A 15,569-nucleotide genomic window follows, 5' to 3' on the forward strand; every position below is an offset into this window, starting at 1 on the left:
AGTGGGCAGGATACGCCAACTAACTGATATTGAGACAGCTAGATTGGTCTATTTTGCTTACTTTCATAGTTTGATGAGTTATGGAATTTTACTGTGGGGTGGTGCTGCTGACATTAATACTATATTTGTTCTACAAAAAAGAGCGATAAGATCTATATATTTGCTAAGCCCTAGATGTTCGCTACGAGAAATATTTAAAGAAGCAAATATAATGACAGTAGCATCACAATTCATTTTCGCTAACTTAGTGTATGTCCATAAAAATATAAAAATTTTCCAAAAGTTAGCGATATCCATAGTTTAAATACTAGAAACAAAAATAAATTACTTAATCACAAAACAAGGCTCCAAAAGATCAGCAAGTCTTTTAAGGGTTACTGTATATATTTTTATAACAAAGTTCCCACTGAGATCAAATCCTTAAATATTGCGAAATTCGAAGCCACTATTAAGCGCAAGTTGTGTAATAAAGCTTATTACAAGATCTCAGAATACCTTGAGGATACAAATGCCTGGAACTAGGCATTTTTGTGTGATTGTCTTTGGAATCATGTCACTTGATCGAGATATATATTTTTTTTTTTTTTCTCTTTATTTGTAATATAACTGTAAGCGGCTTGGGTATGAAATACTCTCTAACTGTCTGTACCTGCGGCGGCGTCGTGTGACGGGTCGGCCACTTCCCTACAATATGGTTGAGGAGGCCGATGGCTGGCACATGCGTCATACTCGTGAACGGGTGCTGCTTGTGTGGACTGTTCTGCCCATTTCGCTTACATTTCTAATTTCTAATTGCTAGAGGTGCTGGGAGGAAATAATTATAGGGATAATAGAGAAATTTCATGATTCCTGAGAGGGTTGTGCAGTCATATAAAAATTGAAATTAATTTATTCCTTATTTCACGAGCCTATAAATGAACTGCTCTAAACTTTTTTTTTCATGTACTGTAGTCTTTACCCTAAACTGATTGAAAAGAGCAACACCAGAGTTTCTTGCCCGTTCTTCTCTGGTGAAAACTGCTTTCCGAACTGGTGGTAGAGTTAATATTGACGGAATCTAAATAATGTATAACATTTTACAGATTCAAAAAATAAATCATTTCATTTCATTTCATTTCATTAAGTCATTGGGTTTATGGTTTACATGGATTATGAATACTATATTGCTGTTTTAAGCAGTAAGCACACAAGTAATCAACACACACAATCAACAAAATCTTCATTCAAACTTTCCTTTGGTATTTCGGCATAAGCAACATGTATTAGCATTACAGAGAAAGATAGTTTTATTCTTACATTATATTATAAACATTAATACTAATCCATAAAAATCTATTGTAAGTCTATATTGTCATATTTAACTTTTCCGTCATCGACGTACCCCTATTTCTTATAAGTATGTCGTCCATTACGATTCGTTTCTTCAGTTGAGGAATCAGAGTCTTTTTGCTACTCATAAAGTAATGATGGATGCTTTTCGGCGAAGTACAAGCTTGCATCACATTCGTTGATGTTCGCTTGGGGATTTTACTTGGTTTCACGTTTTTAACAGATTCGTTCATGCCGCTAATTCCTACGGAAATCTCAGTTTGTGGACGGTCTATAGTGATTTCGACATACGGTTTCCCGGTACAAAGTTTGAGGCCTTTGTTACCCCTTGTCACTTTTATTTCTTTCTGCATTTGAAAACGGGTCATTTTAGAACTGGTCACTGTCTCTTTGTCGGAGCGAGTTACTGTAGTTTTCGATGACTTGTCTGATTTTTGTGTTCTCTGAACTCTTCTTTGTCTTTTTGTTTCGGCAACGCACTCATCTTCTAAACAAGCCACGCACGGACATTCCACACAAATCTTATTATTGTTGTCGCAAATCTTTTTGTATTTGTCGCCTCGGTTGCTCGTCTGTGTTCCGATTTTAGCTGGTTTATCGTTGTGTTTTAATGTAACTGTTTTTGGTTGGACTCTTTGCATCGTAGCAATGCTTGATGATTGTTGGAAAATGTTTGGCTGTGCTTTTATTACCTCTATTTTATCACTAGGCACTTTCTTCAACGACGACTTGAGAGATGGCATTGGTGAATCGTAAATAACTCTAGCAACTTCTGTAGAGTTGACTTTAGAGCTGAAAAATGACTGGACGCCTGTCCCAGTGGAACATTTACAAACCGATGATTGTTTAGTTCCAACGTTACGAGATTTTGGGGTCGTACTGAACATCATCTGTTCACTAGAACTCATTTCGACTATGGATGGTGCTACGCTAATATCACGCTTATTCTGTCTCGGCCTAGGTGCTTTCTCAAGTTTCAATCTCTCTTTTGGAAAGTTTTTTTTCTCTGGTTTAGGCTCAACAAAGAGATAAACGTTACTACATCCGTCCTTTTTTCTTTTCTTACACATGATGTACAATAAAGCGGGAATACACCATGCTATCTCGAGGAACAGTATTACTGTAATAACTATAACTTTCTTTGAGCACATATCGACAGGAAATCCTCCGATAGAAAATTTGTGTCTACATTCAGTAGCACAGTTATTGTATAAGTTTACTACGGTATCGTAAAGGCTTCTTGTTGTATTGACCAGAGTAAGAACACTTCCAAGGGCTAAATACAATCGATCATCAGCCAAATGAGGGACAACGTCATCTGTAAGCCAGGTTTGGAATCGCTGATCAAAATTATCTTGTTCTGCTTGGCTGCTGGTTCCTATACAATTTTTCGCAACATCATAATATCTGAAAAGAGCGTTGGTGGCATTTTGAGATTCCAAAGGAATCAGCGAGTAATTCTTCAATGGAATAAACATGGTTTTGGTTTTATCATCCCAGTTAATAAAAGGTGTTGGTATCGATAATCCAGTTGGCGTCTTCTCGTAATATGCCAAATGTTCGCAAGGGTGAGACATGCTCCGTACCTTGGAGTCGCGTTTGGAAGGTATATTGATAGCAACAGAGTTAAGTACATTTGGATCTGCATCCTTCCAGCCCTTTCCGTGAGTTCCCATGTAATTCTTTATCTCATCATGAAATTTAAACAGTTTCACAGCATCATCTTCTGATGTACTGCCTCCGTAGAACGAGAACTTTGTAACAGGCAAAGCCCGTACTTTAAGGTATCCTCCTATAACATCTGAGAGCGCTGTAGTCATAATGCTATCAGCTTCGGGGTTTGGAGCTTCTCTTTTAATCGATATGTATGCATTTTTCCAGTAATTGAGCAACGAATCCACATATTTTTCGTTCTGTGTGTTGATCATGTTAAGATGTGGGATGAGAGATTGGAAATTCCTTCGAGCTCGGAGCAAAGCTATTTCTTTTTTGCTCCAACGGTTTCGTTTTGTATCAGAATGAGTGAAGAGTACTGTGCCGACGTTGAATGGGAAGTTTTCGGTTTCCAGATAAGCTTGTGCCTCGCATAGAAATCTCGACATTAGAGAACGATATAAAGTCGCATTTGAAACTATAAAATGTTACAAAATAAATAGTTACAAAATACAAGTCACAAAACTGCAATGATGATTTGACAAAGTCAACGGATGTCAATACTACTGTAGACTTTAGCAGAGTTTATGGTAATGGCTAGAAAGCTTAATAATAATAAGAAAAAGATTACATCACATTATAAGGTCCCAACTACAATGACAGATTAGAATGATCACCAAATGGCATCGATATATATGTACTACGCTCAGAGTACTACATACTAGATTTGGCGTTCCGAACATTCACTGTGTTCAACTGAATTGAACTGCAATCCGTTTAAACTGACTTTAATATGGACAATATAGACGGCTTATGGTTGTATACGGAGTGGGGCTCATGATATAAGAACTCAAGTCTAAGTGTAAACTTGAACTTAGAATTAATTTTATATTATATTTGAAGTAATTTTAAGTAAAATTACTTCTTGTTCAAGTCAAAAACAAAGTAACAAAGTCCATTTCCGTACAACACGAACAGCATCATATCAGTTCTCAAAACGCTAATCACGCGTGTCATTTGTCGGTGTATCTCCTCGATAAGTCACGCACCTGGGAGAGCTGGGGGACGTAAATCATACGGCGGGAACACGCTAAATTGTATCATTAGACCATACCAATTATTTTATATACATATACAAGTTGTAACTGTATTGGTATAATATAACTAATATTATAAATGCGAAAGTTTGTGAGGATGGATATATGTATGTATGTTTGTACATCTTTTACGAAAAAACTACTGACCGGATTTGAATGAAACTTTACAGTAATATTGGCTATATATAACAGAACAACACATAGGCTATAATTTATAATGATTTCGTATAATTTGGTCATAATACAACGATACATATCAAATCAGTTGGAAAAAAATTGCTATCTTGGCGTACGCTGCCTCAACCGTTGGAGTTATATAAAGATGCTGTATCGTAGGATTGTTTGTCTTGAATAGTTCTAAATAGAAGTCCACGACAGTATGTAGATATTATGTAGAAGCCACTATGATCAAAATAGTGAGCCTCAAATATAATCAAATCGGATACTTTTTAGCGGGACTTTTGTTCCGGAAAATTCTTGCGCGCGGGCAAAACAAAGGCTACTTATTTTATATATACAAGTTGCATCTCTATATTATATATAACATGTTAATGTCAGGAGAAAATTATAATATAAAAACCGCGATAAAATTCGTAAAATAGTTTTATTTTAATGTCTAACATTCGTGTAAAAATAAGAAATCATTATAAAAATGTAATTTATATACGTATACAAGGAAATACTTATACTTATTAAAGCTTGAAGCAATATGGAGGTGAACAAGAAGTGCTAGGGGAAGTAAATACAAATTGTAGAAGCAGAACACCTTCTCCTTAAATCATCTTCAAATCTGTCAATTTCACAGAACACATAGTCTCACGCCTACTATCCCCGAAGGGGTGAGCAGAAGCACAACCGGTGCACCCAGTTGTGCCTCTGCTCACCCCGTGTGTATTCCCATCATATGGTAGAGGATAAGTGTATTGCTATATCAAGCATAAGTTCCAGACTCTGGGCTGATAATGAGTAGAATAAAATCACTTTGACCGACTCGGGGATCGGACCCGAGACCTCAGCACTGCAGTCGTACTGTAATATAACTACGTCACCATCAAATATAATACAGATATTTTACTGAAAAATGTGGGTAAAAGTTTGTAAATACATCTTAATTTTTTTTACATAATATAGACGAAGTTCGAGTCATGCTGCTCCATTTTTAATTCTAACGGTCACGGTGCTACATCATGACAATTAACAGTAATCATTATATAAATGATATGGTTATAAATCAATTAATTTAGGCAATGATAGCGTGACAACGAATAGAATTAGTCACGCCCGTGTCTTAGCACGTTTGTGATAATTATATAGTGTTATAATTCTTTAAATGGAAACAATTTTGAGCCGCAAAGCAACAGTGTATAGTCATTGTTGTGTTCCGGTTTGATGGACATTGTAGCAAGTTAACTACTGGCCATAATGAGACTTTACATCTCACGTCTCAGGATGGCGAGCGCAGTGGAATATCAAACAATATTTTGTATTAAAAGGTGTTGGATGGTGTTTCTACTGTTTATGGACGATCATATCGCTAGCCATCAGGCGTACAGCAAATTCCTCTCGCCATTCAGAGCAATAAAAAAAAACATGTGCTCGCTACTAATCTCGACTTTTTTTGAATCCAATGACTGAGTTTTAGGTGATGCGCGCACAAATATGGAAAATCTACGGTTTTATTGTGACCAATTCTTAAATACCAATAAATACTAAAACAATAAAATTTTATTACCATTAACGTGCTCCTAATCCCTTTTTAATTTATTTTATTACTTGTTAACGGCCTACGTACATTATAAATTGTTTCATAGCATCTAATGGATATCCAATAGCCATTATAATTTGTTAAACTATCAATAGTAATCATTTGGATAATCAAAAGCCCAGAATTCATGAAGGCGATGTAACCCTTCCGCTGTACACGTCTCTTAATGATGTGTGTAACGCAATATCTTTGTGGAAACTTTGGTTAGGCGGCGTTTACACTTACCTTATTATAAAAATACCATAGATATTAAATATATAAAAAAAAGCGATGATGGGTTTTTTCTACTTGGTATTTTTTTTTAATTTTCACAGCAATGTGGCACTGCACCCGATGGTAAGTGAGGAATCCAATAGAATGCCGACTGACGAGAGACGATTACCCCTCGGCAGTCGACATAATTATGCCGGCCTCTTGGAACCGAATATATATAGGTTGATTCCGGAACGCGGCACACTTACGTGTCACTATGGCGGGTTTTAATAACTTGTGTACGGTGGTAGGATATTATGCTAAATGCTAATCAGACTATTAACTTAAAACACGATTTCGATTGATTTTGATTTTTTAACTAAAAATATACACTGCTTATTACTTTTTACTAATAATACTTGTGAAGTAAATATAGCACACAGAGGGGATGAAAGATAGAAAAACAGAAATTTCCTAATAAAATGCAGCTCATAATGTAAACGCGTCCTTAGGGCTTGTATCAGTAATATCAATCAGGAGGCGGCGACGTTGATGTGATGTTTACTGCGACCAATTAGCGTGTGATGCGGGAATACCTTGGTGATATCAGATAAGGCTGCGAATTGGGGAATGTGTAGTAAAATTATTAGGGTCTGTTCACAGTAACAGTTATCTGCCAGTTAACGTATTACGATTTTTTTTATTGACAGTAACAGTTAAATTTACTGTTACTTTGTCAAAATTATGACGTTTGTATTTTGGCTGTTACTTTAGCGATTATTTTTTTTATTACATTTCATGAAGAAACTGCCTATTGCGTGTTAGAAAATGTAAATAGTACTCATTGATTTACTAATTATTTGAAAGTATTATACTTCCTCAGAATAGTTAAACGCTTAAGTTACGACGACGACTTCATTTAAAAACTGTATTTCACCTAAAACTCTACTCAAAACACAGTTAACACTAACAAACGAGATCGGTAGTACATATTATAGTTATTTGTTACAATTAACACTCAGCGATTTTAAATTAGTTTTTTTTTCATATTATAAAATTGTAACAATTTAATTCAATCAGGAACATTTTTTATTATTCTTGAAGGTAGACGAGCTAACGGCTCCTTGATAGTGACTGGTTTATTTTTAAACTATTTTTCTTTTGCCATACTAGCTTTTGCTCGCGACGTCGCCCGCGTGTAAGTCTTTCCAGGATAAAAGTTGTGCTGAGATAAAAAGCACCTTATATCCTTTCCAGGGTCTTAAACTTACTTACCAAATTTCATTGAAATGCATTCGGTATTTTTTGAGTTTATCGCGTTCAAGTACTTAAATAGACGCAGCGGGGGACTTTATTTTATAGTAAGGAAGCCTTGGGCCATCTCAATATAGCTTTTTGTTACAGCGAAACCTAATTAGTTACTAAAATCAATACTAGACTAATTACCATTGTCTACCCAAGCTTATAGAGTTATCACAATGAAAATTATATAATATAATTAGTTGGGAAAGTTATCGCCATGAACAATAGCATCGTGTTAATATTTAACTAACTGCAGTTCACAATGGAAACTTTAGCATGAAAATCAAAAAATGGCTTTTTCTTTATATATTTTTATTTTAGATGATTGTATCTACGCGTTTGTGTCTCCTAATGCAGCAGGGTGGGAATCGTAATCATTTGCGCGTATGGCGTCCATCGTCTCGATGCAATTCCCAGGTCAAACTAAAACTGTCGGTCAAAAAAAAATTTAATTCTAAACGATAAAATATTTTATGAACCGAATATATGCTGTAAAATCAATTGATTCGATAACTATTGCGCTATGTACGGTCGGATAATATTTATTTCACTAGTTTTCGGTACTATTCAAAGTAAAAAACATTTGCGCATCATCGGCGGCAGGGATGCAGAGGAAAATGAATACCCATACGTCGCCAGAGTGGAGATACTAAGAATAACTGATGACAAAGTGCGAAGGATCCATATATGTACGAGCGGAGTCATCACTCCAGTATGGACGGTCACAGCAGCACACTGCTTCCAAGACATCATCGAGCTGATACAAATGAGACGCAATACTAAATCAAGACAGATAGTACGTACAAGGGACATCAAGCCAGTCATATGGTTCGGAAACGTGGCTGGCGAGCCAAGTAAAGACACCTATAGAGATATTGTGGACACCGTTCTTCACCCGTCCGCGAAGTGTTCAAGATCATCCATACTCGTATTTGTGTGTCAAAATGACATAGGCCTCTTCCGCACTGATCCTATTTCAATAAACCAGTACGCAAAACTGAGCGCCCTGGACGCGGTCAGTCTCAAAGGCCAGGAGGTGGAATTAGTTGGCTACGGCATCACAAATGTTAATGGCGAAGTAGACGACACGCTCGCTTTCAAAAAACCACTACAAGTACTGAAGGCGATGGTTAAATCTTGCGCTGATGATGTTTTTATGTCTCCGGCACTATGTCTCGCTCGGGCTTGTGGGCAGTCGTCGACGATGTGTCCAGGAGACTCGGGAGGACCAGTGCTCCACCCTTCAGGCGTGGTGGCAATCAACTCCATGGCCTTTATATCTGACTGTTTCGTGTCTAGTGAAAAGGATCGAAGTCACGTCGTTGGACAGTTGACTCCGATTAGTTCGTATATAGACTGGATATGTGACGTCACAAATGATAACAAAACAAGTAGGGCGTGACAATTGACAACATTTCAAAATGTAAACGTGCCTAAAACAAAAATACTATTTCTTAATTTTTCTACTCCGAGTTCGATTATGATTTTTTAATGTTTTTTAATACTTAATTTCGGAGAAAAAAATTAAAAACCGAAAAATGCTTGATGACGTCACATATACGGTTGAATGAAATAGTTCCTTGGTCCACCTTATTATTTATTTTAAAAACTAAGACACCGTCTTTTGTCAATGTCAAATGTCAATATTACAATAGATACGTCACAACTGTCACTTTCAACGAGAGAGACAGAAACAAAAAAACGGTCACTTCATTTTTTTTACTGCAAAGCAAAGGTCATTGCGTTTTGAGCCGTATATGTGACGTCATTTGGAGCTTACGTCGTTTTAGAATAAAACAAAATTCAAAGTGAAAATCATGAATGAAAATATTTGCATTTCGAAAAAAGAAAAAATATGGGTTTCATCATTTTAGATCTAGTTTCATAAAATATAAACATTTTGGTATGTTGAAAAAATGAAATGTTGTCAATTTGGAGTATTAAGAATAATTTTTAATTAAAATATATAAAACATTACTTTTACATAAATGCAAATTTGTGAAAAAATTCGATGTTAGAAGTAAACGCAATAACAACTAGATTTGAATGAAAAATAGCACACGGATAGAGTACGTCCTGGATTAACACATAGGCTACTTTTTGCCCCGGTAACTTGCTCCCTTAGGAAATAAATTGTTTATTTTTTTAAATATATGGTACTGGGGTCTTTAGGCGCCGTGGATTACTACAGTTAGGGACTTTTGTAGCTTGAAAGCCCTTAATGCGGACGAAGCCGGAAGCAATACCTATTTAATTTTAATGGTTATAAAATACGTATGGTTTGCACGTTTTCACATAAAAACACATTGAAATATAAATCGATATAGCTCTTTTACACTCTCATGATAAGAAAAATGCTTCATATACTTCGCAGCAGACATCCAACAATATATCGCCGTAAATAATGTAAAAATAAACATTAGTACAATAATATTTAAATGCCGCCCCATAATTAGGGGGCAGTGGGTTCGAACCTCGAGTGGTGTGAGTTATGCGAGTGTAACTTAGATTTATTGCCTTTTACCCAATCATCTTATGAGTGGTGCGTTTATCCTGGAAGAGATTTCGTTGAATTTATATAGACACGTTTATTAATGATTTTTATGTTTACGCGAATGTTAGATATGAAAATAAAATTACTTTTCGGATTTTATCATGGTGTTTTGAAGATTTTGCAAGTTTCATGGTGACAGAGCGGACCATCACGGGGCAAAATGATAATATAAAACCGCGTTAAATTCCGAAGATTTGTTTTATTTCTTAGACGTTTATAATTTAATTTAGAATACTTAAACATGTTTGAATAGATGTTGATATATCGTGATTTTATTGAAAAACCGCCCTTATTCTGTATAAACATGTGTTTGAATTGAGAATCTTGAAATAGCGTGAATTTTTTTATACCGCTTATACCTACGTGTGGTTGAGACGTGGAATTTGTCACCCTGAGTTGATATGTATCCAGTGATATATATCATCGTATATGGTTACAGTTGAAGTCCAGGAGATAATGTCTTTGTAACTCGACATTATAATTGGATTACATTATCTACTATTGGTTGAAATTAACGAGCTGTTTAGAGTGACGAGACGAGAGAGCCACTCGCCAACTACTCGAATTTTATTACAAAACACTTCGTGGCATAGCGCTACGATAATCGCTGACATGAATGAATCCTTCCTAACCGAATCTCGGCCAAGGGCAACCTTAACTCTAGTGCACAAGTGCGTGCAATAGACAGTGCACTCTGTTCCTTCACTCTTACTGACATATAAGATAACTATTTCTCAGTATTGACAACCTAAATCAAATCTTCTCAGTATTGAAATGTTGACCGCAGAAATATACCGTGATTGTTTACTTAGTAAAAAATATAAAGGCGCTTCTAGCATCTCTACATCTATGTTGACGTGCCTTCAGTAAGTGTAAAAACCTCTTGAGTTAATGAGTATATTCATTAATATTTCATGCGGATACCCGCTGGTCATAAACACAGGCAGGAAGCTTCCAACTCACGAGTGCTTGGGTGATCTCCATTAGATATTGTTTTATAAAATTAAATACCGGGATGAGCAATGTTCATCTTTAAGACTGCCCAGAATTAGCAGGTCCGTAACTTGAATTACAATGTATTTTGGACACAGATGTTAAGTTTCAAAATGCGGGGTAACTACGTAAACAAAATTCCCATTAGGAATATTTTTTTTATGTGAGTTTTTTCAACACTGAATATATTGTCCCATAATTGCAAACAAAATAACGATAAAAAAGTAATTCAAATAATGTTTATTTAAAATCTTATCGCACGTGTTAAGGTAGATGCGGCAGATTTTCTATTAAGTTATATTTATTTTATATTTACATGTTCTTATTGGTTAAGCAAAAATGAGCTGAAAAGTAACTGATCACTGATCAGGTACTTATTTGATTAAATTTTGTGACAAGAAGAAGACATGGTTTATAATAATATGGTAATATGTGTTTCTTTCCTGGCGACTATACATATATAGGTGCTTGTTTACACATGCATAGTTGAAGGTGGTTTTATTGTAGTGTAAATAACACAATTATAATATTTGATTAGGTTTTTTGAGTAATTTATAACAATAGCAATTATAATACGTCGACAACGCTAGCATTACGTACAATATATTGCTATGATAGTTTTGGCAGGCGCAGTTTATAAAAGTATTTGACTATTTAAAATAAAATACTAAATAAGTAGTTTTAAATATCCAAAATATACATTTTAATTACATCGTAACTGAAATATTAATTACTAAGTTATTCATTTCATCAGTAAATCATTCCTACATTCAGTCTCTAAATTTCGAAATATTGTTCTTTATTTTTATTCACGGTGCGTTTTGTCTTATTCAAAGACTTGTAGCGACGATTTCTACTTTTCCAATCGACAGGGCTCGTATATGATTGACAGTTAATAATGCCAGATTTCCCATGGGTGAGCGCAATTTGTCCCCTTCGCCCCAATCGCGTCAATGATAGAGATTTCGCCAACTAAAGTGCAGTGCGAGTTAGTTATGTTGTGATTTGAAGATTCGAGACGTTATATTTTGATTTACGTATGATTTAATTTATGAAATGAAATGAAATAATTTATTTGAACGTGTAAAATGTTATACATTATTTAGATTCCGTCAATATTAACTCTACCATCAGATCGGAAAGCAGTACTCAGCAAAAAAGAACGGGCAAGAAACTCTGGTGTCGCTTTCAAAATCAGTTTAAGGTATAAACTTAAATTTAGGATAAAATTTAGTACTACCAAAAGTGTAGCAGTGTTTTTGTAGAACATTCTGGATCTTATTACAACTCTTCAAAGACCTTCGGGAACTAAACACGAGTATGTTACCGTAATTCTAAATATAAAAAGCGTTTAATAAAACATATTTACGGCATGTCGATACGGTCGCGAGTCGCGTTAGATTCCCGTCTGGATTACATGCGATGGAAATTGAATCGGCACTTCATTTCCGTGCGCTGAGCAAACTCCACTTGCCCGACATTTCTTTACGTTCACCGGGGGTTTATTAAATATTTTGAGGATGAATTACTGTGTACTAGTGATATGTATAGGTATGTTATTGTGGTATTAAAGGCATGTTATATTGATATTCATATAATCTATATATATAAAAATCAATTGCCGTTCGTTAGTTTCGCTAAAACTCGAGAACGGCTGAACCGATTTGGCTAATTTTGGTTTTGAATTATTTGTGGAAGTCCAGGGATGGATTAAACGGTGACGAACATAAATAATAAATAACGAAAAATACTAAAAACGACAATATAAGTTTTCAATACAAAATGTTCCTACCTGTCAAACATTTCATGTCTTTTTCTCTTTTTAGAAATAAAGAACTGTAACATATATATAGATGTATTCAGAAATAAGTCTGTTTCATAGTTGTATTATGAGGTCCGATTTCTTTGGTTTATTTTGTTCAAATACAAAACATTTCAGAAATAAATAAAGTGTAAAAGTCAGTGGGTTCTTAAAAATAGAAAATAAATAAATAAATTTCAAGACTATTATTAAAATCTATCATCAATTTGTCAGTGCGTGAGAACTTTATTTATCGTTATTGTCGCAAAATGCCACGGAGAAGATGACTTAGATAGTCGAAGTTAATCAAATGTACGACGAGCTACTTCACGTGCAAACCGTACTCTCGACTAGCGAGAGACAGATAATGATAACATACGTATTGTATGGCAAAATTGTGTTTCACAGTAAATAACAATAATAAATGTATGTAGGTGATACGAAGTTCACCGGGTCATCTAGTTATTTTATATAATATAAAGCTAAAGAATTTGATTGAACGCGCTAATCTCAGGAACTACTGAAGGGACTTTTTAAATCACTTATAGGTAGAGCTACATTACTCCTGAGTCTAAATCTTATTTTTTATTCCGGGAAATTATAAACTGGAATTTTTATCCCGGAGAAAGATTTTCATGCGGGTGAAGTCGCGAGTAAAAACTAGTAAATAATAATTTTGTACCTGAAATTCTTAGCAATGCGTCAAATTGGTTCTAAATCCACGTTTGGGTCGTGATATTGCGTAAATTCACAGTTATAGACAAACTACACTCAAATATGTTTTTTTGCATACTTCAATGTAACTTGTGTAAGAATTTACTTAATTAAATTTTATCCAGTTTTTGTATTTTTGACTGTAAAAATTTGTGTCTATTAATTATCAATAACCTATAATCTGTCCGATCCTGTTTCGCTATAAAAGTTCAACATAAACGATACTTCAAAGCACAGATCTTCTTCAAGCCGCTTTCATTATTAAACCCTCAATTGACCTTCTAACTTATCTACTGGTGCACTAAATTTCAACCCATAAACATTATTAAATATTCGATAATGTCACAATACAACGTTCTATAAAATTATAGTAACATAAAAGTTGTTTGTCGGTAAATAAAATCGCAATCAAAAACCAACGTTTAATCGAAAAGGAATTACGTTTAAATAGTTATAGTTAGGCAAAGGCCTACAGACGGCCGTGGCAGGTGGCTTTTTTAAAGGTAAAGCCCATTAGGGCACCGGCAGAGCGTATGAATTGTTGATTCCACTACCAAATGTCAGGGCAAATGGAATAAACGATGAGTATGGCTTCATCAAACGGGACGGATGGGTGTCAATATTTTACGCGACCTTACATTTGTGCTTTTATATGAAATATGTTCTAGAAATTTTGTTGTAGTATAACTTTGTGTTACCTTAAACTCATTAAAAACCTATTAGTCTTTCTCCAATAATTTTCAAATAAAAATCAGTATGTTTCTATTGTATTTTAAGTGTATCTAATTTGGTAAGAACTAATTGTAGGTATTCAACCAACTTTAATCCTTGAAATAGAAAATCAACATTATTATTCCGACTAGATTTGATGTGATCTTAATGTTTTAAAGACTTAATACCGTAGACTTTTTTCCGTCAGTCAGTCAGTCAGTTAGTTATTCAGCTGATAGTATTGCCATTGCCTATGAAGTAGCATAACTCAGATTCCAATAGGCAATATTTACCGCACCTGCTTACATGAAGACATCATGTACAAGTATTATGCTTGCTAATTATATTCATTAAAACGCTTACAATGTTCATCGAACCGGAACGCAACATTGCAAACTTATTTCAATCTGGGCCCTTATTCTGTATGATAGTGTAAACGCGTAACGCGGCCGTGTCATGTTATCTTCGAGAAATGTGCGTGGAATGGTATTCTGTAAGCCAAATTTCTATAGTCCTAAACATGATGCGTTGTGTTACGTGCTTGTTACGCACTGTCAAAATAATGTGCGGGATAGAGAATAAGGCCCCAGGCAAATGTTTATAACTCAAGGCATGATAATAACATGTTAATATTAGTTTTGGTATTTTAAATCTTACAATATATGTATTTATTGATTTAGTTTTTTAAGTACACGATATATGCAGTAAAAACCACTGGTTTGGTCGTCCTATGCTATATTTGACTAGCTGACCCGACATACGTTGTCCCGTCTTAACTATGAATTTGCAGCGCGCATTCTGTCAATCGTTGAAATTAACTTTTCTTAAATTTTCTAACGTTTCGCTCAACTTCCTTAATTTTTTCTTTCATAAGATCCTTCTACTGTCAATAACAAACACAACAAAAAAAATATAGTGAAATCGGTCCAGCCATCACTTATGATTAGAATTTACTCAGATATCGTAAAACTGGCTCGAAATCATGTAGTATATCGTCCAGGTGTATGTCAATCAGTGGTTATAATAGCAGACCAAGCCACGTGCCGCGGTTGTCCGCTCTATCGGCTCGAGAAATTGTTCTGGATAAATTAATTTATATTTTTTTATATGGCCTGTGGAAGTTTTTTTTTGTGTGTGTTGACTTCGATTATTTGATTTTTAGGTTTACAGAATAATGGTTATATTTTAATACATACTAGGGTAGGTCGTTTAATAATTACATAGGTATATCATTTTATTAAAATATATCAATATAAAATTTGATTTAGTTTATAATTTTCAACAATGACAATAATATAGGCAAGTAACTTAATGTAGAGTTCTGGTTTTTAAATAACTTCTTGGTAATATTCCCTTGTGTGATTTCTTCATATTCAGAATCGCGGGTAAAACTATATTAGCTATATTGCAAAAGTTGATACTGAGAAGTAATAAAAAAAAAACAAAAAGACTGCACTT

General features: G+C 34.8%; 2 protein-coding genes across 2 annotated transcripts; one reads left to right on the forward strand and one right to left on the reverse strand.

The window, feature by feature from the left end:
- Nucleotides 1–1,260: 1,260 nt before the first annotated feature.
- Nucleotides 1,261–3,431, reverse strand: LOC115440883. The gene has a single exon (XM_030165381.2). It carries the CDS (start codon nucleotides 3,429–3,431, stop codon nucleotides 1,344–1,346), a length of 2,088 nt encoding a protein of 695 aa, XP_030021241.2. The 3' UTR covers nucleotides 1,261–1,343.
- Nucleotides 3,432–7,662: 4,231 nt separating this feature from the next.
- LOC115440890 (plasma kallikrein-like) lies at nucleotides 7,663–8,811 on the forward strand. Its single transcript, XM_030165388.2, has one exon. It carries the CDS (start codon nucleotides 7,862–7,864, stop codon nucleotides 8,738–8,740), a length of 879 nt encoding a protein of 292 aa, XP_030021248.1. The 5' UTR covers nucleotides 7,663–7,861; the 3' UTR covers nucleotides 8,741–8,811.
- The last annotated feature ends 6,758 nt before the right edge of the window (nucleotides 8,812–15,569 follow it).

This window comes from Manduca sexta, chromosome 8 (genome assembly GCF_014839805.1).
Source record: "Manduca sexta isolate Smith_Timp_Sample1 chromosome 8, JHU_Msex_v1.0, whole genome shotgun sequence".
NCBI classification, from domain to species: domain Eukaryota; kingdom Metazoa; phylum Arthropoda; class Insecta; order Lepidoptera; family Sphingidae; genus Manduca; species Manduca sexta.